The following is a 24,289-nucleotide window of genomic DNA, read 5'->3' as shown; positions in this document are numbered from 1 at the left end:
ATATTACCGGTGTCTAGAAATTTATATTCAACTAGAGATCATTCAGGTAGGGTCGGTTCCCAACTTAAGTAACCAAGTAGCCATACTTAGTAGTATAGAAAAGTGTACGATTCAGGTCAGGTTCAGGATACATTTTTGAATTGCGATGATTGTTGTTAGTAGACTTTATTCATTCTCCAGTTTTAAATTAATTAATTTATAACTACTGAGTAAAATAGCAGAGGCTGTGGAACGCTATTGAAAATTGATGATTGAAAAAAAAAACAAAGAAAACCTATTTCTTCTTGACATATCAATAATATTCACTGACGTTTTCGAAGACAAAAATTACGTTCCCATAAACATATCTATTCTATATAAGAACGATAATATGACAAGGGTTTGACGGTGGAAAAATGTAACCGAAGAAAGCTTTAGTCTGGCTCCAAATTGGTTCGCATGTTACAGGTTTTACAACAGTAATAAAAACATTGTTTACTTTCCAACTTTTCACTTAGCAAAGTTTACGTGATTTCATCAATTGTGAAAGTTTAAAAACTTAATCCACTTAAGGACCCTTTAAGGGTAGTGGAGAGTGCGCATGTCGCTAGGGTAGCGAGCACGGAGGGCACTCGGCTCGCGGCGCGCACTCGGCCGGCACGCTCACGGCACCGCTCGCGCTCACATGGCGGGCGTACGATCGCGCTCCGTCATTTAAAAATTGTAAACAGTGATTTCAATCGGACGAAAGTTGTTAATTTAGAAAGAAATTTGTTTAAAATCTATTTTAAAAGTTCATTGTTTTTTTTGGAGAAAAGATGAAGTTGATAAGACTAGTGAATTAGAAACGTATAATGGACTAAGTAATTACTTAATTGTAATTATTTGAAGTGCACGTGTGACCTTATGCCATAATCAAACATAACGCTGTATAAAAATGTTAAAATGATGCTTTTGCTGCTAATAACGTTATGTGGTGAGTAAAGAGTTCCAAATTCGGTGTATTCGTTTTAATTTATATTTTATTTATGTTCAATTTAAGATCATCTCTCCAATTCCTGATTACATCTCCTAATTACCGAAAAAACTAGGGTACTTTTAATCAAACGTAGATAATTAGAACAGATAATAAAGAAAACTAAGACCATTTTCCTTAGACTAATCCTAGGAACTTCTGTCTTCCCCGTTAGTCGGCTGAGAGAGAGCCTATCCAAAACTTTTAATTGAAAGGAACAAAGGCTATCACATTCCCATGTTACACCCTTTAGTATACTAATGCGAATTGTTTACAACTCTCATAAAACCTCACATCGCGACTCTGATTCGAAATACGAATTTCCCAACGGTATTTTAAAGCCAGTGTTTTTATTTTTAAAAATAATGCACCGACTCTCGTTCCGCTCATTTAGAAACCTTCGAAATTCGAATAAATTAAAGGCCTAATAAATATGGCGCCATCATAAAGCTGAGTCGATAGCCCGAGAAGTTTTCGCTCCTAAAATACCTGAAAGTGCAGGACATTATTTTAACTAACTTTCGGAAACTGCACTAATTGGCTCGTTTCTAGACATTAAGACTTTTCTGCTGAGTTTTTATCTTTTGTGTTTTCTGTGTCCTCAATTTGAAACATACATTTTTTCCACGATTTACAAAGCCTGAGCTTTTATAGGTATAAGTGTACTAGATTCTGCCCGCGACTTTGTTCATCTGGAATGATGATGAAGACGATCGATACAAATCCTATGTGTCAAATGTCATCTAAATCGGTGCCGCGGTTTGAGCGTGAAGAATATATGTATTATCAGTAGGGATTAGCTTAGCAACGAATGGTTCCGATGATTTTATTTGTCGCTAGATTTGGCTCAATTGCGGGAGTGTTATACGTGTTAGGTATGATGGAGACTGTTCCGAAAGAGAAGAGTCATGGGATGTATTGGGCCCCATACATTTCACGACCCTTCTCTTTCCGCACAGACTCTAACATATGTTATTTTGTAGGTACGTAAATTTAAATTTGATTGATATCTATGATGCATGATCCTCCACAACCGGATCGCCTGATTGCGCTCAGTTTTTAATGGCGAAATGTACCCCCAATGTACCTTATGAAGATTTTACTACCCAGCCGGACCCCTTTTAAAAGTTTTATAAAGCTTTTAAAATAATTATTTCATACAGCAGAGCCGTCGATAAATGAAAGTGCAATTTTAAATACGGGTATATATTTTGAGGTTTAAATAAAATTCGGTTTGCTATATGTTGTGTGTACATGTTTAAGTGCAACCGTGTAATATAATATGAGGCAGACAGAACAAAACAATTTATCTTTTGGAATGAAACATACCCTTTCTCCCGATTTTACAATTTTTCGTAAAAGTGTCCAACTCAGTATATGTAACAGAACAGTACATAATTAGGCATTAAACAATCGTGTGATCTTTTTATGAAACTCGTTTTCAGCTTGTTTCTTAAACCGACACTCGTATCACATTGTCTTTAATGTTGCAGACACTTAAACTACAATTTATATCAAACGATTTCATTAACGCCGCTCAGATTAAACTCATATATTACCTGTACGATAGATTGGGTTTAACCACAAACGACGCAATATAGTCTCAATACCTTTGATTGAAAGGTTGTGAACCTTTCAATCAAAGCTCCAGTCACCTGGCATAAATAATAGAACGTTGGACCGGCAATCCAGAGTGGCGGGTTCGAAACCCACGTTGGCCAGAGTTGATCACAGTACATTTTTTCATTGTGATAATATACAATTTATAAATGCCAATTTAATTCAAATTAAATGTTTCAGTGCATTATCGCGCCCTTACACTCGGTTATGCTTAAATATTTAAAAACTTGTTTTCGATATCATTACAATATATTACGAAGCCAAACGCACTGTTCGCGAATATACCATTTCAACAATAACGCAATGTTAAGTGTAAATTCGCGGCCATTTTAATGTCCGCGCTAACGGTTATATTTAAATTAAAACATCGTTTAGCCGATGACAGATGATAAACGGCGGGTGAGCTCGCGTTTAGATATTGCTCATAAACATTTTTATGATCGTCTCGCTTGTCCAATAAATAGAGAGCGTAACGAAATGCGCGAAAATGGTGGAGTTACAACAACTTACATTCTGAGGAGATACTCTTACTTTGTGTGGAACAAAGCCAATGACATGTTGCCAAAAAGCTTTTCTTGCCAATTAGATAACTTTTGACAAACACACACGGATAAAAAAGATAAAGATTATTCAGATAATGTTTTACTTTATTTAATTCTCTTAGTACTTAAACAATGTACAACAGTCAGCATCAATAGTAGCTGATGAAACAACGCGCCAAAAGTATCTGATATTCCGGATAACTTTTCTAAATATAGATAATTCTCTAAGAATCACCTTCAAAAGAACATCATTTAAAGTCTAAATTGTCTACATATAGAATCATCAACTTTTGTTAAGCTGTCACAAAATGGTGGATACTTTTGAAACCTTATTTGATCCGCTACTTTTGATGCTGACTGTACATACGTACACTGATAAACAAATGATATCTCCAGTAGTATAGTTTTGTTACTCCATACGTTATCCAAATGACATAAAAAGTGTTTTATTTTAATTACTGACATTATTTCTCATTTATTAAAATGATTTTACTTCTTGTTAAAACAGGTTACGAATTTTGGATTCCCTGAAAGTACGACTGTGTGTGTACGTTTATATTTGACTTCAGTATATTTTAATATAAACGGGAAATTCAGTAGCAAGTTTTAAAACGACACTAAGTTTAACATGTTTGTGACGTCAGTAACAAGTTTTTTAATTAAAGTATGTTTAATTATTTCTGCCAGTTTCCTTTGCCAGCTTTTCTAGGATTACAAACATAGTTTCAGTAATACCATGATGTTTAATGTTCAAACTATGGGGAAATACGTTTCTTTTAGTGATATATTAAAATTGACCTAACATAAATCGTTGGCTCTAAAAAATATTACAAGAAGACTTATTTAGCTTTATTGCACAATACAAAAAAAGTACAAATGGCAGAAAGCTAGGCAGTTATTATAAAATTATTAATTACAAATCCAAAAGCTATGTTTTGTAAGTAAGTTAATATTCTTTATTGTGCACCATACAGTTAAAAATAGACAGGAAATGAAAAAACACGTAAAAGTTAGGTAACAACAGGCGGTCGGCTCTTCCACACAACCTTTGGGTAGTTTTGAACTTACAACATTGAACGGGTAGTGCCGATATACATATAATTCAACAAAATGAAGACGCAAATAATATAATACATACCTACATACTAATAAAATAAATACATATATACATACATGCATTATATATTATACAATCATAAATAAAGGCAATTAAGACAGCGAAAGGTAATAAGTCTTCAAAAGATTTTTGAAAACGGGAAGGGATGTAGCACGTCTAATGTCTAATGTTTTGTTAGGTATTGTAATGAATTTTGGTTTAAGTTCTTTCCATCATTATATTTATTATTTTAATATATTAATTCTTACACAGTAAAGGTATAACAATTGGCATGAAGTTTCTTATTTACTTATTATATTATTTTTGATCACCACAAGTATGGTGTAGTTCTAGTCAATTTATTACGTATCGATACAATCAGGCCAACTCGAATGTATACTGACGAATGTTATCTAAATGATGTCATTTAGTTATCATGCATTTCTCTCGTACATGTCCGTATTAGGGAATGCTAACCGGTTAACCGGTTAACCGGTTACCCGGTAATTTGACCAATATTACAGTCGGTAAAATACCGGTAATTTCCAGCCGTAACCGGGAATTTACCGAACGTTGTATAGGCAAATAAAAATGTAACAACCTGTTGAATTAGCCCATCTATGTCTTCGTACTTACAAAAAAAAAAACAATTACTACGGTTTACGATTACGAAGAGACACTTAAAATACTTACTTTTCTACATCTTATGATCTCGTCGGAGTGGGAACTAGGAAGCAATGTTTTGTGACAAATGAGTGGTCGCTAATCCCTCGCCCTTTCCCTTCTCGCCACCCCTACCCGATCCGCCTTACTATGTTCAGTGTCCTTTGTTTTAGTCTGTAGTGTCAGACAAGTGTGGAATGCGAAAGAACATTTTCTACCGCTGGTTACTTGTGTTCAAGATATCGTTCACGAATGTCTAAGCAACGTTCTATATTTTATATATAATTAACAGAATGATCTGATGATGACATGTTCCTGATTCCAACTCCTATTTAAAGATTTTACAGCAAAAATTTTAAATTGAAAGATTTAGTCGTTGGAATTGTACACCTTTTGTTACGTAATATCTAAATAACAAGTATTGGTTTCTATTAGCACGTTTTTTCATCTTGACTTTTAATAATAAGGTCGCAAGCGTGCGTCCCCGGTAATAGGTGACGAGAAGGGATAGTTTTTAAAAATTCATATAAATTATGGTAGTAAATTATACAAAATGATGTATAAGAACAGTTTCAGCAAATGTTGTAGATTGTTTAAGTATCAAAATTACGTTGAAATTAAGTCAATTTTCAGAGAAATTGTCACTTGTTTTGAAGTAATTTCTGGAGAAAATTGATTTCTTCTAACTTTCATTAACACTACTTCAAATTTATAGTAACAACAATGTAGTTTATTAAAGTTGAAGTACAGGATATGTGTAATACAAAATTACCATTTTTAGCAGTCCAAACTTAATGAAATTTACAAATAAGATCGACAAAATCACTGCTTTTCGCGCGTTTACCTAAACGTCCATTAAAAATAAATCATTACTAATTAAGTGAGTCTGTATTAAAAAAAAATATATATATATAATGAAAGATAACAAGACGTGCTAATAGAAACCAGTACTTGTTATTTTTAATAGTTAACAAAAGGTGTACAATTTCATGCGCTTAATCTATCAATTTGACATTTTTGCGACTAAAATCGATAACGGCCTCTTAAAGTGCAATTTTAAAGTAACTAGTGTTAAAATGATATGAAACTAATCTTGCTGTAAAAATTTTTTTTTCTTATATTTACTAGATTTTAATGAATGTTGATTACGGTTTTAGTTACTTTAATAACAATATTATATTGATAGATGTGTAAATGCAAACGTGTATGACATTTAAATGACGACTGTCACTTTTTTGTTACCCTTTGATTACTGAGATTTTTAAAGAATTAAAAAAGTTTAATGTTGCTTATTTAATGTACAAGTTCATTTCGCTTTGAAATGATACATGTTTGAATTTTTATTTAATACGATTAGTAAATATATCTTGTTTAATGTTTATAGTTTATTTTCATTATTTTGTTTTGTCGATGATTCTATAACGTGCTGTTATAGAATCACTGTCATTACTTTTAAAGGTTACTGACGAAAATAAGGACACAATCAATAATAATGCAAAATCAATGTTTTTTATTTCATAAACGTATAACCGGTAATTTACCGGTTAACCGGTTAGTGGGATCTCGCGTCGGTAAATTACCGGTAATGAAAAACGCCCGGTTATTGCATTCCCTAGTCCGTATGTATAGTATAGGCGCGAGAGAGACACACGCTAACTAAATGACATCATTACGATATTATTCTGACGTTAGTGTACGTTTGGATAGGGCTGGGTGTCTTTAAGGTGTCGAGATTAGATAAAACTGTTTTGTTACATACAAGCTTTACGTGCGCAGAAGTCTGATGGAGGTTTGTTTTTATTAGATTTTGTTAACTTCAATGGAAGATTATTTAGGAAAGATAAATAAAATATCTTCCCATCTATCTATCTATCTTCGGTATATTATCTTCCCATTTAGTACTAGACTTTCTGTAAATTGCTATGTAGGTAAGTGGAATATTCACTTGTGCTAAGTACTGTTAATATGCGTCATATATAATCACTTACCAAATAATTATTAGGTTTATCTGTATTTAACTGTAACGTAATTATGCTTGTGAGCTGTCGTAACATTGTATTACGATTAAGCAATACCTAGTAAACATCAAATCCACATGAATATATTTACTTAACAATGAGCACGACATAAAGCGAACGTCTTTTAAGGAATTAACCGAATTTGAGATAATTTGACGGCCCTCAAGTTGTTGGATTATTGTAAAGGGATTATCTTAGACGTAATTTACAAAGGCGTGGTATTTTAATCCTGCTAAAGTCCCAGCAATTCGTAACAACATCCATTGTTGAGTTCGTCAACGTCTTTTAATTAATTTTCGTTTAGATATTGTCAATTGTCTGCGGAATTTGTATTTGTATTTATTTATTTGCTGCTTTGTATTAATTAAATGAAGTTTGACTTTTGAGACGTGAGACGGTTGGCTCGTGGCCAGCCGGAGTAGGTATTGTTTACTTACTGGTACAGTTTGCGGACAATGTGGCGGTGACGAAGGTAAATGAAATAATGTAATAAATCGTGGGTCTCCGACGTGCCGCTTATAAGCTTGTGTTCATCCCTGGGGAGGGACAAAATTATATTAATTAGCTGGCGGAAATTAGTTTTTTTAACCAACTGGAATTAACAGGTTTATGAGAAATCAATAACTGCATTATCTGCCTTCCTTTTGAAGGTGGGAATTGAACAATCAGCAATATACTTTTTGCTGTAAATTGCATTGCCGTGGTTGCATTAGAAAAGTTTAATTTACGAGTAACCACTTTAATTTTGCCGTTGTTGCTCTCTTGCGAAAATCAATTTCATTATGGATATTGGCCGTTGAAACCGATGAAATACGACGTTTCGTGAACCAAACGATTCCTTTGGCAGGACTGGATTTTTAAGTCGTGTACAAACGCAAATATTTAAGTATGCGGCATTCCCGAATTTATATAGGCACTTGTTAGACCCGCTGGTGAAATTTTCACTGTCGATTTTTTTCCGTACAGCCGTTTACAAAAAAGTTAAGGTCTTACAATAAATATCTCAAGTTTCAACAAACTCTTTTTTTTAGTAGAACGCAAACAGCTGTTACAAAGTTAATATTCAGTGTTCTGCGAAAGCTAGCCTTACTCAGGCCATAAAAAAGGATGGAGCTTGCATACTGTTTGCTCACAAATCGGTACTTACATTAATGCAAACGATTATTGCTAAAGATAGAGAGCTAAGAACATTTCTGGAAAGACCAAACATAAATACTATTTAATAGGAATACATTTTTATTTATTATATTCTTGTTTCATGTTACTATTATAAACAACTTCATCTTAAATAGGGATAATAGTACGTACATATCAATATCATTTACCTACATTATATCCTGTGATAAGCAATTATGAGACTATTAAACGCTCATAATGGCCGCCGTAATTGCTCTAGTGATCAGCTAAATCCCTACACATGATAATCTGGCTACGTAACGCGTATCGCACACACGGCTCCATCCCGCGGCCCTTCCAGTATACGACGAAATATAATTTGCACCGGTTAGTTATAAAACTTCTTTATTTTTCTTTACGAATACGAAAGGACAAAAGAGCGAGCAGTCTCGGCAAAACATATTCCATTCGAATTATGATACTTACTAGTTTCTGGAATAAATAAGTAATTATACGTTATTATGTAATTGAAATCTTTTTCCGATAAAGATCGTACTAACTTTGTAATGAATATCTCAGATTTGTAATAAAATCCCATCTTGATACAATTGATGTCAAAGATATTTTTAAACTTTTGCTCTTTACTTTACTTTGTAATAAGGCGAAAATGTAAACATATCTTTGACGTCGACTGTAACTGAGTAGATAATACTAATTTACAGACCTAATATTTAGCCACGTTGGTTTTTGGATCATTTTGACGAATGGTTCTTTAGATTACAATTCAATTCAATTCAATTCAATTTATTTTATTTCGGACCATGTCCATAGTGTTAGTATACATTCCCTTAATCCTATGTTAGTTAACTACTATACTAGCTCATAATAAATTATACACTAAGCCTCTGGATCCCATATGTACTCCCTCCCAGTGTTTCCAGAAGGCGCAAGCAGGCGAATCTAACACTAGGCGCAAGAGGCTGCTGGAACTGTCCCGCACGCGACGCATCAGGGAGGCAGTCCTTTTGCGTATTATTGCACCAAAGCAATCAGTGCGCGCCTCCGCGAACATACCTGACGCGCTGCAAAAGCGAGGCAGTCCCAACAACATCCTGAACCCATTGTTGTACTGGACGCGCAGGGCATTGAGGGCCCTTTTAGTATAATTTTTTTAGTATAATTTGTCCGCTTTAAATAGCGTTATTTTGACATTCCCATTACATCGTGCAAACCTGCGAGACAACATATTACAACGTACCGCCAATGCCCTGCGCTCCCTCTCTATATCTACGTCGTCCAGGAGATTATCGGTCACCCAGTGTCAATACATATGTATTTAATTTTATATAACATACTACATATGAACTGAAAATTTGAAAACTTAGAAATTTAAATGTAGATGAAATTGAAGTGGGATCAAAATAGTGTAGCTAAATATATTTTAAGCAAAACCGGGTGTTGATGGTTTTATTGCCCTATTATAAAATAATAGCAAAGCCATTTTGAACTTCAACATTCATCGGTGCAAAAAATATTTCATCAACTATACCAAAGACGAAAACTAATCCGAACGAGTTTTTCACCGAGCCTCCCTGTATGTACGAGTAACATAGTGTATCTGGAACGGTTATCGACAAGCGTTGTTCCGCGGACCAGGACTGTCGATACCAAGGGAAATTGTTAATTCTATCGAAACGAAACACATACAAAACCACGTCCGAGCCTCGCTCGTACGTCGCCATGGCTTGGCACCCTTCCAGCCAGCGATTGCGCTTTACTATGGCGATTATTTCACTGGTGCACTATTCAAACTGCTTCGGAACTCGACTGAATGGACATGAAAGAATTCTCGTGTGCAACGACCGACTGTAATGATGGACGTTTATTCTTTGAAAGAGGGAACCTCGCGGATTTAGAACGGTGTTCTCGTGAAAAATTATTTACTCCCATCTTTTATGTTCAGGGGCGCTAAAGGGTCGGTGTTGATATGCAAACGGCGCGGTGCTGACATTGTCTATGTTGAACATAAATCGCGAAATATGGATATTGTCTTTCGGAAATACGTTTACGAGGCCCCATCATTTTATACGGTCTAATAATGTTACTTTAATGCATTTTATGTTGAAAAGTGTAACATGTAGTACATTTCGACTGCAAAAATTAGGGAATTCGCAACGAGTGGTGATAAATTAAAACACTACTGAAAGTGTTTTAAATCGACACGAGTTGCGAATTAATTTTTCGCACGTGTATTTTATAATATGGACCTTTAATATTTCGACATACGCACGTGTCATGATTTATTTATGTTTACATTTAAGATAGCAATTAAATAATAATTATACCGTGACAACATTATTATGTTACCCCGATTAATACAGGGGTAGTAGGGAAAATAACATTATACTGTTGGCAACACGGTAAATGTTGGACAGGCTCGTTCACTTGGGTTGAGGCCGTCAAAGAGGACGCATCGTAATGAACTGGTTAGGTCAGAGTACCTGCAAGTATCCCGATTGTTGTAGTAGTAATAGTTTAGAGTAACCATGCGAGAGGAAGCACTACACACGTATAGAGTTACCGTACTACGACGGCAAAGTAGGACCGTATGTACAGTAAAGTAACTTTTAGTTAGATTACACGTTATTGTACTTATTGTATGTACTCCTATTGGTTCAAAAAGGGCGCACTTTACTAATTAAGGATTGACTACGAAAATAAAAAGTCACAAAAAAGCCAATACACGAATAATAATCCTAAACCCTTACAAACATTTACAACCTCTATACAACCCCTACAAACATTTCAATAGCGCGATGTAGAAATTGCCGCTCCCGGTACACCGCCATTTCGCATGATAATATTTGGTAAATGTGTTTTAATATGAGTGTACACTACGGGAGTACGATTAGATAACAATAATTTATTATTCAAGTAGGCATATTACAATGTGTTTATGAACGTCAAATAAAGCTCAAAAACGGACGCGAACACTTAAAATATTCTGATCTCCAAGAGCTCTAAAAGGTTGATAGTTTCCGTTCAGAAGTAAAGATGTAGGTATAGGTAAAAAACTTAAGTACGTCACCTGTTGTATGTAGTTGTGACGTGTTCGAATAGACAATACATGTTTAAAAGACACACACAAACAAAACAAATGTCTATTCGAACACGTCACAACTACATACAACAGGTGACGTACTTAAGTTTTTTACCTATATTCGATTTTAAATTAATTCCGAATAAACTTTCAAAGTATCAAATAAAAATGTTTATTGAAAAATATTGATATTTTACTAAAACAAATGTATGTAGGTGCTTAAGGATATTAATAGTAGTATTTCAAACACTTCATACATTATTTTCAAATCTGACTATGTGACATTGTATGAAATGGGTTTTTGCCTTTTTGAGATATGTCATTTTCATTTATTTAAATAACATTTGTTTTCTTCCTCAATGAGTTGGTTTTTATTCAATTTAACCTAATATATTTTTTTAAATTAGATTACTAATTCAAACTTACGCACGAGTCGTAAATGGAATCATCCTAAATGTGACTATTTACTTTGCTCCAGAATGTTCTCCAAAATTCGCAATTTAATATATATATATTCTTTAATTATGATATTGTGGTATATTGATATGTGTGCCGATTTAAAGTAGACCATCAATACTATCATGTTATAACACTTTAATTAAACAGGTCGTGATATAGTTTAATTGTGTATATAAAAAATGTTGGAGCACAATAAAATTACCCAGTGGAGAGCATAGGTATTGACTTATTGTTGCCAAAATCTCAACGGATCGGCATGGCGCGGAATGTGGCGATATTTCGCAAAAGGGGCTGCGTTCCACATACGCCGCATCCACTTATAGGGATTGCCAGCATTTTCGGAATTGTTGTGTGTTCGTCTTTATTGCATAAACGAAAGAGGTAAGGCTAATACGGGTAAGCGTAGCTGCGGGGAAAATATGACTGATGGCCTTCACATGTGGGCTACTTAGACATTGATAAGTGTTTATTGCGAGTTCATATATTTGGCACTAAACGCAAGTAGCAAATGTATGAACAGCCACACTTACCCGGAGTGACCTTACTTAGACACATTATGAGGCAGCGAGAATACCAAGAAATTACGTTTCTAAACAACCTGGCCCGTATAAAAATTACGTTGTGGTTGCGCCTGCAGCAGCGGGAAATGGGTGATGTCACTGTCAATTTCCTTGTTTTTTTATTTGACATAATTTAGTACAATGTAATTACTTAATCTAGTGCACATTTCCATCCTAGACAGTAATAACAATAAATTAATACAGTTTAGTAAGTTATAGGCGCTCATTATAAACTTTTTAACTAAGTAGTGTTTATAACATTGCCATGGGTAAAATCATACTTACACTAAAGCTTAGAAGTAAGCAACAGCCATTTTCCTTGTTAAAATGGGTAATGGGAGTTGTACTTTCCAATCGCGACAGCAATGCCACCACGATTGCAACATAATTTATCAAGAAATTTGATAGTGACGTCTCCCGTTTCTCGCTACTTCTGTCGTTGCCGCGACACGTATTTTCCTAGTGACAGCTATGATTATAAGCTAATCTTAAGAGAAAGTGGTTAAATACGTCAATTCATTCGGGTCCTGTGATGATCCCATCCATTACTCCGTCGCAATTACTTGGCCCTTCCAAAACGCCGACCGCGCTATTATGGGACTAGATTGAGGTCACTGCCGCATACGAATTGACAATTTCAGCTAATGGAACGCCAAGTGCACGGAGACGGCCACTAGATAGTGGTAAATTATTATTGTATAGACGGACCATACCATGTGTTATAGTATTAAATTTTGCGACATATAAGTATATCGAATTGGAGTTAATCCTGAACTAATATTATTGTTCATCTGTAAAGTAAATATTTAACATTTGCTTAATATGGGTACTCGAATCAAATATCACTTCAACACTTTTTGAAACTCTAGATCCATGGGGTCCCAGCGCGCACAAGGTTTTTGGAGAAATCGCGAAACGTCTTGTTGACGTAACTGGTGATCGAAGTGCTGGCGGCTTCCTCGCACAACGTATCAGTATTGCGATACAACGAGGAAATGCCGCCAGCATCCTTGGTACAATGTCTCAAGGGCCTATTTTAGATAGTTGCCAGTTATGAAACAAAATTAAGGATATTTAGATGAGTAATAATGTACCTATCAACAAAACGGAAGTAGGAATAAAACGAGAAAAGTTAGTCCCATGAATCGCCCACGATATTAATGACTGGTGCAATCATAACTTCAAGAGCCTTTGTTTTTATTGTCATAAAAGATAAGGATAAGCCCTTGGGCTCAGTTTGAATAAACTTACTTTTATTTATAAGTCAAGTTGAAGCCGTAAATTAGGGCGGGGGCGGTACATGGGAATACTTAATTAGAGAAGTACACAAGGATGTCTTTCCTGGGAATATTACCAGACATAAACCAGCTTATTGTGATCAGGCTTAGTTATTGTAGAAATATTTATTATTAGCGCAGGGCCTCAAGGCCTCAGGACTCTCAGGAGGCGCGGTAGAGGCAATGCCTCACGCACGTGCCGGTTTCGCGTGCTGACTTCCTGGAGTACGAGTGTAGGCACAGGACGCCGTATATCATTGTTAACGTTATGAGGCTGTACAATAAGTTCGTGATGAATTATCTAGTCACGTCACGTTTTCAGTTAGTAAGAAACGTAATGAATGAACTTAATATTTCTATATATGTCTATTACGAAATATATTCATATAAGTATATTTTGCGATTATTTATTCACAGTTCATATTACCGCAACAAAGAATGTAAGTAGTAATAAACACTTTTATTAACTAAGTAAAATACTTTTATGTTTTTTTTACCTTATCCAACTGAACCTGCACCGTAGGCTAGGTTCACGCGGCGTTAATTATTCCCGTATACCCTTTGTATTACGTGAATGTATTTTGTTATAATTAATTAAAATTGTATCTGAAATTTACTGAGTCTCATGGTTACCCTATTTGCTATATAACTATCATGGACTTATAGCATATTAATCAAATTATTCAATTCAACCTCTTTCTATTTGCTGGCTGAGTACGTAAAAACGTACATTGACGATGACCGGTCACAACATTCCGTTGCAATTGAATCACGTGACTAGTGGGGTGACCATATTTGTATGAAAGCAAATTCAACATTAAAAAACTAACACTAAGAACGGCAAAAATTATTTGAAAAACAATTTCTAACTAAAAATCTATGCCGTAATGATGAAATTTTGTTAGAACAAAGTCCAATAGCCATTATGAGTCAGAAATAGACTCTTCCTGCTTTATTCATAGTTTATAGTTAATAGAGCCAATAGAGGTAATCGTTGTAATAAATCCTGGTTCCCGCTGCCCGTGAAGACAGTAAAATGCGATTCGAATTATGCCCTGGATGTTCTATGTCTAAAGATTATAAAATAGGTGCTAAAAGTGTCGCCTCATTGTTTGTTGGGTGAATATTCATAAGTAACAATTCGATCAAAACAATGTTTTGAATAACAACCCAACTCCAATTCTACCAATTCGTCTAAATATCTGTAGTACTTAAACAAATTACGAGGACCCTCGACCATAATTATTATTCAACCTTTATCCAAGCCGAATCGAGTAAATTTGTCCCGAAATTACTTTTATTAAAAGCATTTCTTTCCCTCCGCCGAACCAAAGTGCTAAAGTAGAGTAAATGGACTGGAATTTCCGTTTGGAGAATAAATTATCTAGCAATATTACAGTAAATTACTCTTTAAAAAGACGTTCGCCATCATTGAAATATCTATTAAATATTTGGAGTGCAAACATTTTGATTTGATCGTATTTGATCGCTGGGAGCGGATGCAGCTGTTACGGCGTCGCTGTGCACTTTACCGTTGCATCTCCCGGAGACGAGGGCTCTTATTCCAATACAATTTTCCGCTATTGCGGGCATTTTTCTCTGTCACTCTAATTACGTCTTAATATAGAGTAAAAGATAAAGATCCCCGCAATTTGCTAATTTCGGTTTTAGTGGTAGGCCCCCAGATCGCTGGCTCAAAATTGGCTGCATTAACCGCATGTTTACGGGCGCGCCCCTGGCGTACAAACATTTGCCCGTACGTTTACCATGTTTGCCCAGTACACAATTTGTCATAATTTAAAACCTATTTTGCTAACGATGAATTTCTGTGGACACATTGCAATTTGTGTTACACGTTCAGTATTAGGTAAAGCTATGTTTAAAAGATATATAATGCACTAGTTTATTTTAAATACATTTGTTCTTTAACGATAACCCTTTACCGTTTACCCTTACACTTTTAACCTTTTACTCTTTATACCCTTACCCTTATTACACTTTTATTAATCTATATACACGCCCTTGGAAAAACCTCGGCAAGGAGTTAATTCCATAATAAGAACGATTATTGTAGAAAAATCATCTAAAACTGTAGTGTATTCGACCATTTAGATATAAGGTTTGTTGATAAATGTGTGAAATTAACTCGTAAAGGTTTCAATATTTTGTAACCCTATAATGTTGTTACCTTGTTGCCAGTGGCGACAGCGGGCCACGAGATAACGCAGCTGAAGGTGCCGCTGCACGCGGACCCGCGGCGCGCTGCCGAGCTCAGCTGCCACTTCCGCATGGACGACCAGAAACTGCACTCCGTCAAGTGGTACCGCGACTTGCACGAGATCTTCCGATACAACCCCTCGCAAAAGGTTACATAAGTAATTTATATCACTATCGTAACGACAATTTTTGAAATAACAAGACTTCCAAGTACTTTTACCAAGTAGGTTAAAGCGATTGAGAATTCCATTTATCAAGGATATTAGCATTTTCCATTGAGATTAACAATGCTGTCTTCGACATTGCCGCAGGAAATATATTTTTATTGACTTTAATAAACATTTAACTAAACTAAACAAACTAAACATGAATGTTCATATATAAGTACTCGTATACATATAGATATTCGCCAATATTAAGAAAACTTATTTGTAATAGGTACCATTTAGGTACGTTAGGGTCTACCCTATGCAATGTAGGTACATAACTAAAGAACATGACACGTGTACGTTTGTACTTCTACATTTGTACGTTTGTACGAAAATCTCGGCCCTTACGACTCAAATGGCGAGCTGACTGCACGACTTGCGGCCAGAAGTTTAAAACAAAACTCGGTTTCGCAAGTCACGTTCGAGCCCATGCACGTCATAATTTACAGAATGCCTGATTTGGTGATTTGTCCGGGTGTCGCCGTCGACGGATGCGTCTGGGAGGACATCAGTCAGTACGTTTGTACTAATCCTAAAATCAATTCTTTTTTTAACGAAGTAGTAAGCCAAACTTAAGTTTTGTAATAAAATACGTCTGCTTATAAGCAAAAGTTTAGAAGAAATTTAGGCTCAATAATATCAAAGTATTTATTTTTAGTGCTTTAAATGAAACCGAAGACGATATTTTGACTCGTAAAATTATAGTAGACTTTAGTGTACGAACCTGGTGGTGGAAGTTTTCTAATTACAATAAAGTATCTAATATCACAGACTGAAATAATAAAAAATGCCGCTTCAAAATATCACTTTGCCATTCACGAGTATTATTGGTTCTTCCTCGTGAAGCACATCTCATTAATAATTGAGCACCTGTCGTCATTCATAAATTAAATACCAAAGTTCATTTGACCCATTTTACCTTCACAAGACACCAAGTAAATGTAAAAAAGAAGCAACTCAAACCCAGCAAAGGTTTTTAGGGATTCTATAAGGATTTTGAAGTAAGTAGTCTGTTTCGTGCTATGCTAATATACTCAAATAAGCGTGAAATGTAAATTATAACAGATATTTTAAGTAAAGAACGGGTACACGTTTGTCCTTTTTAAAATGAAATTATGATTGTTTTTGTATCGACAAATAAAAAATACCCTCCGCTAGGTACCAACTATTGATACTGACTGTACACTTACACGGAAAAATCGTCCGTTTCTTTGAGAAAAGCTGATCCACAACTGGTTTACCGCCAAACGGCCGATTTTTAACCACCTGTTTCTTTACATAGACGCAGATCCGCTTATTCAATGTGACGGGTGTCATGGTGCAAGGCGGGTCCTGCGAGCAGGAGTCGTGCGTGGTGCGCGTCATGCCGCTGCCGCAGGCCACGCGCGCGGCCTACACCTGCGAGGTCTCCACCGAAGGACCCATGTTCCAGATCGCCCGCCAGACCAAACACATGACTGTTGTTGGTAAGAATTTTCATTGTCTTAATGCATCCTTTTGTTCATTTGTATGGGTGGAAAGGCCAACGCGGTCCCCAAAATCCCCGAGGTCGCTGCATTTGTCACTCTAGTAAGTATGCTACGGTTAAAAACTATTGTCCTATCTGTAGTCCTATTGAAAACTCTTCGCTGGTTGCGGTTACCTGCTTGATGTCTTCAGGCATATCATATCGCCGCTCGGAGATTCGAAATTACAAATCAATCTAAACAAATACAATACAATTTGAATTTGGAGCAGAAGCGTAGGTACACGGCTTGTCGGGTATATCGTTTTATTGCTTTCTTTAACAAGAAATTCATTTGACGGCGATGGCTTATCTAAATGAAAGCGAGAAATAACAAAAATAAGGCCGATCTTCAGTTTCTCGTGCGGCGGCAGCAAAATAATTATCAATTTCCAAGAGCGAATTGCGAGAATTTATTAAATACGCTTTTGTTTCCAATTAAGAAATAAATTATTTCAGTTTCTTAAACACCGAAACGTTGATAATGATGTATCAAATTATTGTAAAATAAAATTCAAATAATTAAATAAGATAAACAGATTAAAGGACGGACTTAACGTTTATTGTCACCTACATATCAAATAAAAATACGCTAGGTACTATCAAACTCGCCGAGCGATTCCTTTGACTCTGCCGCGTATCTAACGAGACGTCGCTCCGTCACTTCGAGCACTTCTACGCCTAGATTTAATTACGCTACAATCCTTTGTTTCTACTCTTTTTCTTTAAAAAATAATGACTCAATTCTCTTCAAGGACTTCTTTACTCTCCTTCAATTTCATGGCTAACTTCGTAATAAGCTTACTACAACTTTGTGATTTATTCAAATTAATTTGCCTGCAGCTATGCCTGACAAGGACCCAGTTATAAGCGGAGCACCGAATCTGGTGCGGCCGGGCGAGCAGATGCTGCTGAACTGCACGACGGACTACTCGCTGCCGCCCGCAGACATTAATTGGTACATCGACGACGAAATACAAAAGGTTGGTGGCGATATCAAGCCTTTACACAATGAGGGCGAACGCACCCAGGGGACGAGCTGACACTGTTAACGGACTATTCTATTAATGAAATTTGGAATAGCAAATTACGAGACTACATGGACTTCGTTTCAGTGCTATATAAACGATTAGCTAAAAAAATGTACTCGTAAAATTATTTGGTCTCATATTAAATATACACACTGTATACACATGTATACCATTGCGTTATTAAATTAATTAGAATTATTCTTTGCTAATAATAAATCTTATAATAGAATATATATTACAGAAGGTCCACTATTTCCACTAAGGTCATATGGATTTTGGAACCTCTAGTCGCCCAGATCTCAAAACTAGCCAAAACAAAATTCCAAGCGTGATTTGTAAAAATAAAAAAATTAATTAATAAATCTCATAAATATGAACTAAAAACGATTGCTCCCATAAAAAAGAAACTGCGAGCAATACCTAGGCTGTGGACTGCGATGACTAATTCGCTTTTAGGAGATTCACCTACATAATACGTTTGCGGGTACTTGAAATAATTGAGATTGCTATTCCATTTAGGTTTATTAAATTGTACTGGAATTGGGTACCCGGGGAATTAAGTTTTATAAATTATTTTAACATTCTAAAATTTCTTAATTCTAGCTGAACTTCTTAGTCTTCTTACCTAATTTTAGTTTGCAAATAGTAGCTAATTAAGATTTACACATTCCAAGAAAAAAATTAAAAAGTCACTATTTAATGGGATTTTGTAAACTTTTACAAGATTCCTTTGAGCTTTGGTGTGAAAGTCTGTTTGGAGAGGGTATATAATTTAACGGATCTACTGCGAACTTACTTTGTGAGTGTTGTGTGTCGGACCATTGATTAATTTGGGTGTTTAGAAAATGTAAGGTGGGTGTTTATAATGTAAAGACTACTGCCAACATTTTAATTGACTTTCGTTGGGTATTTTTAATTAATTGCCGCGTACGCGGTTTGTCATTTTGCTGGAATATTAGTCACAGCGGCCTAGGTCTTAGCCGGAAAATCAGTTAAAATTATAATTTAGTATGTGTACAAAACTAGAAAGTTTTAAATGGTTTATATAATTAATAATGGTGTATATAATGGTTTGGTTTTAATGGTTATAGTATATAGATACTTATTGGTATTGTTTATACTAATCTCTTCCAAGCAGTGTAAATTAGTCCGAGATGGTAAAAGACGTTTTGTTTCAGCCCGAAGCGTGGCAGCGCACGGAGCTGAGCGCACCGCTGGCGGGCGGGCTGCGCGCGTCGTGGCGCGTGCTGCGCGCGCGCGTGCCCGCCGCCGCCAGCGGCGCGCTGCGCGTGCGGTGCGAGGCCGTGCTGCAGGTCGACCCGCCCGTGCTGCGCGACGTCAGCGCCACCCTCACCGTCTATTCGAGGACGCAGCTCTCTAAATATGTTTCTAATAAAGGTTGGTTATATTAGTGCCTACCTATAATGTATTGCGCCAACATACGCCTAACATTTTTACATGGACATGTCTGACATTTTTACATGGACCAATAGTAATTATCTTAATATTAATTTGACAAAAACTAAATTTATGCAATTTCGATCCCACAAAACTAATCCTAAGATATTAAATATTAAATATAATGACAAACATGTGGAAGAGACTGACTGTATAAAATTTTTAGGTTTAAATATTGATAGTCACTTGCATTGGAAAAACCACGTAGAGACAATATTATGTTCGAAATTGGACAGATTTGTATTTGCCTTGAGAAAACTTGTTAAAACAGTCTCGACAGAAGCTGCAATTACAGCCTACTATGGCCATGTATCTTCTATTTTAAACTACGGCCTCCTACTCTGGGGGAACTCTGTTCATGTCGAGAAAGCTTTTAAACTACAAAAAAAATGCGTCCGCGCAATTGCAAATGCATGGATAACAGACACTTGAAAACCATTTTCAAGAAATATAATATTTTACCTTTAGCATGCATGTATATCAGAAAAGTTTGTCTGTTTGTCAAAGCTAATATGAAATATTTTAAGTTACGCTCTGATGTTTTTAAAGGAAATCAGCGAACACAGTACAAAAATCTGCTTTATCAACCTCCCTGTCATGCTGACATTTATAAGCGTAATGCATGCAATAATATAATTATTGAAATTTATAATAAACTTCCTGATAATATCAAATTATTGTATGATTTAGAATTTAAGACAAAATTAACGAGATGGCTTCAGGAACATTGTTTCTACTCTGTTAAGGAGTATCTGGACTTGTAAATAATTTTAATGCTGTCGATACTTATTCCTAAAATTTGCATGCCAAATGGCTGAATATTGTTACTCACTATTTATAAGGACACCTTTGTACATACATATTCTTGCGAATAAATTATTCTATTCTATTCTATTCTATTCTAACGCCTAGAGCGTTAAAGTCAAGTATGAAGTTTTGTAAGATATCTACTAGCTATTTATTGCGTAATGTGTCCGACCTAGTATTTAGTATTGGTAAAGTCTCACATTTTAGTTTTAATAAATTCTAATCACTGTGTACTGTACAGCTTACCGCATGGGTTTTACAAACTTGTGTGTGTCTATTCAACAAAAATTACATCCATTTTTAAAACGATTTGTATTCACGTGGAGTGGTTTAAATGCACCACGTCTGTTAACAGCGACAATTTTCTTTAACATAGATACAGTTAGCATCAATAATAGCGGAGGCGGATGAAACAACGCGCCAAACGTACCTGCCATCCTCGAATACTGTACAAGTAGGTATTTGCAACAGTTTAATTATTCTATAGGTAGGTATATAGAAACAAATTTATTTTTGATAAGCTATCACAGACTTGCAGATACTTTTGACGAATACTTAGTCTGATACGCTAATTTTGATGCTTACTGTAGTTATTATATAAAGTTAAATACATAAAACTGTACACTATCATATTAACTTATTATATAAAAAGGTAAGTCATGAAATGAACTGACATTGGTGACTTGGTTTTTTAACGTTTACTTGGAAATAGCGACCAACTATGAGTCATAACCGCCAGGCGGGGCGCTGTCAGCGCTGCGACCTCGCTCGGTAACTCTCAACTAGGGAATATGAAGCTAATATTTATGTAGGTTCGTACAACTTTACTGTTTGTGTTTAGGGATTAATTTTGGTACTAAAATTGTTATTGGCATTAAGTAGAAACATCTGATCAAATATGTTTTAAATTAAAATGATAAATTGAAAAACTACAGTTCGGCTCAAGAGGACTTGACTCGTTATAATTGCAACTTACGGAAGGCATTCGATCTTCTAATTAGGTGTTTACACACCACGCATATTCATTCGAAGGCATAATGGATGACTCACGCTAGAACGGGCCTAGTCCGGGTCCGAGCTGAGGCGCCCGACAGTTGAGTTTTCTGTAGATAATATTCCGTGGCCACCGATCACCCGTCATAGAACATGAAGTGTCGGATGCCTCCGCCCGGACCCGGACCATCCAGCGTGAGTCATCCATTATGCGTTCGAATTAATATGCGTGGTGGGTAAATACCTAATTAGAAGATCGAATTCCTTCCCTAAAGTTGTAATTAATCCCCTTGAGCCGAACTGTAGTTTTACGATTTATTATTATTTTAATTAAAGTAATTCTCCGTATCTTAGTGTAAAATATGCAACTCGGGCAAAAATATATCGTATGTCCTGTTTTCCCATACAGGTCGCATTTCTCAACCGATTCACGAGAAATTATATGAGCAACTTTGATGGTTATCATATAGATTTTTTTTCAATTCAGTTTAGAATTTTTTTTGAGATGAAGGCGTTCACTCCGGATTTCGCGAAATCTACAACTGACAGAGCTTTTAAATTCTTATCTAGAGCGTAAAGTTAAGTAAAATAAGTTTTTTGTCAATGATTTAATTTCTCATACATAATTATTTTTCATTGACTGTACTTTTGCTCCTCCTGTACCAACAGATCAGCTCGATGGTACAGTTGCGGACTTTAATTGTTGAACCACTTAGGATTCAAGCTAATTTGTTTGTCAATACTAACGGTGAAATGTCCAATGTAAAGTAAACCTTAAATGGCTTATCTATTAGTCCGTAACTGTACCATAATATTGCACCGTCACCCAAATTATATATGTACGTGAAGTTTCAGCTCAGTTGAATAAACGAACATACATGCAAACATTACAAGTTAAATAAAACCTTGTACAATTGTAAATAAGTTCTATGTTTTTTTTTGTTGCAGGTGGGAAATTCTACGTGAACGCAACTGCGGTAGTTGCAGTTTGTCTCTCCACTGTAATATCAAGGTTTATGAGCTTATGAGGATCGGTTTAATCATGTGTCGTGATATTAGATGTAAGTGTAGATACATTTTCCTCGGCCTACGTTTCAAAATTAAAACTCGGCTCAATGCCAATGAAATGTTACATGAATGTCCATGTCCAATATGTACATAGAAAAAAAATGTACCTCCTTCAGATGATCAGTGAGTTACTTTTAAGGCCTGTACGTGCACGTGCGCGTTGTAATATATAGATCCTTATGACATACGGCACACCGCTTGCGTGACGTGTGCGAGCACGGTTTCAACATTTTAGCGCACGTGCTCGTGCACTTTTATGCGCACGCAGCCGGTGCCCTCTGGCCTTTAACTTAAGAAGACAAATGAAGACCATACAGGCCCTCGTAAATGCAAATCAAAGGGGGAAATATTTTTTGTACATTGTAAAGTATAACTCAGAGTTAACTGTAATAAACTTAAAATGTATAAAAAACACATTTAAATTGTACCCTAATTGTGTAGAGTTTAATCATTGTTTGTTGTTTCTCAAAGATGTAATGTTTTGTAGCTCCTCTGAGCGTTAATTAGTTTTACGACATATTATAGACATAAGTAGGCATTAAACTAATGGCTGTGTTTTACTTAAGGTAACGTCAATTCTTTGCACATCTTTTAAACTAAACTGTACAGTTACACATCATTGTTGTTTTTGTTTAAATTATCGTAATATATAAATGAGATACGTAAATAAAATTATAAAACTTAACGTGTTCATGGTATTTTATTACTATCGCTATTCTGCCCTACCCTGCAAAGTGCCATTGGCTATTTATAAAGGGGTAAAACAGACTGTCCAGCGTTGGTTTACCGATTTCAAAATATTATTAAAACAAAGCATGTAAACTAAATCTTTATATTTTTATCAAAAGAATATGATAATGAAAATGTTCGCTCTGTTTGATTACCGATACTTGGGTAGTAGGATTTACCTACATAAATGTAAACGAAGCCAACAAGTATTAACCTTATCGAACGGGCCAACGCCCCAACAAAATTACTTAGATTTATGTCTGAAACTAAATCAGTATCTACATCGATGTAAAACTAACCTTAAAGAAAAGCTCGACTGAAAAAGCTGCGGCAAATTTTCTTCCACTGAAAACAGTCAATTAAAAGTGAAAGTATTTATTTCAAAGTAGGTAACTTAATATTCCGTCCGTATTCAACCTGTGGCTGGCAGGGATATTTCACTTTTATAGCGAGGTTTTAACAATACCGTTAAATTATTATTTTTAAGCCGGCGAATAACTCGTCGGATAAATCAACAGACAGGATGCCTCCCTCGGGAACTCTCTGATACGTCCTCGTGTTTGCTGGGAATATTATGATAAAAAGCAATATTTATGTAGATTTGGCACCCGAATAAGTGGTCGAAAAGAGAAATCATTTGTCACAGCTTATGTAATTGGTCGTCTTGATCAGCGAACATAAAATAAAGGTTTGTCGATGGATGTAACATCCGTACCTAACTTTCTACTTTTGATTGATTAAAGGCCTCATTCAGGTTCGAAAATACGTAGTTTGAACTGGATCTACCTAAATTGACAATTACGCTAAAGAGATTTGACGTGTGCAAAA

The 24,289-nt window shown here is 35.6% G+C and overlaps 1 protein-coding gene across 1 annotated transcript; it reads left to right on the top strand.

The window, feature by feature from the left end:
* Window positions 1-356: 356 nt before the first annotated feature.
* LOC133522335 (uncharacterized) lies at window positions 357-22,852 on the top strand. Its single transcript, XM_061857659.1, has 6 exons — window positions 357-955; window positions 15,645-15,811; window positions 17,154-17,337; window positions 18,219-18,358; window positions 19,585-19,804; window positions 22,613-22,852. The coding sequence occupies exons 1-6, from the start codon at window positions 925-927 to the stop codon at window positions 22,690-22,692; spliced, it is 822 nt and encodes a 273-aa protein (XP_061713643.1). The 5' UTR covers window positions 357-924; the 3' UTR covers window positions 22,693-22,852.
* The last annotated feature ends 1,437 nt before the right edge of the window (window positions 22,853-24,289 follow it).

The sequence above is a fragment of the Cydia pomonella genome, chromosome 10 (assembly GCF_033807575.1).
Source record: "Cydia pomonella isolate Wapato2018A chromosome 10, ilCydPomo1, whole genome shotgun sequence".
Lineage (NCBI taxonomy): Eukaryota > Metazoa > Arthropoda > Insecta > Lepidoptera > Tortricidae > Cydia > Cydia pomonella.
The sequence above is the reverse complement of the archived record's forward strand: the minus strand, read 5'-3'. Positions and strand labels throughout refer to the sequence as shown.

Bases quoted from the DNA above. Each gene is read 5' to 3' on its own strand.
- LOC133522335 (XM_061857659.1), top strand. From the start codon at position 925: ATGATGCTTTTGCTGCTAATAACGTTATGTG. The intron at 18,359-19,584 runs GTTGGTGGCGAT...GTTTTGTTTCAG, and splicing joins TCGACGACGAAATACAAAAG to CCCGAAGCGTGGCAGCGCAC. The intron at 19,805-22,612 runs GTTGGTTATATT...TTTTTGTTGCAG, and splicing joins TAAATATGTTTCTAATAAAG to GTGGGAAATTCTACGTGAAC.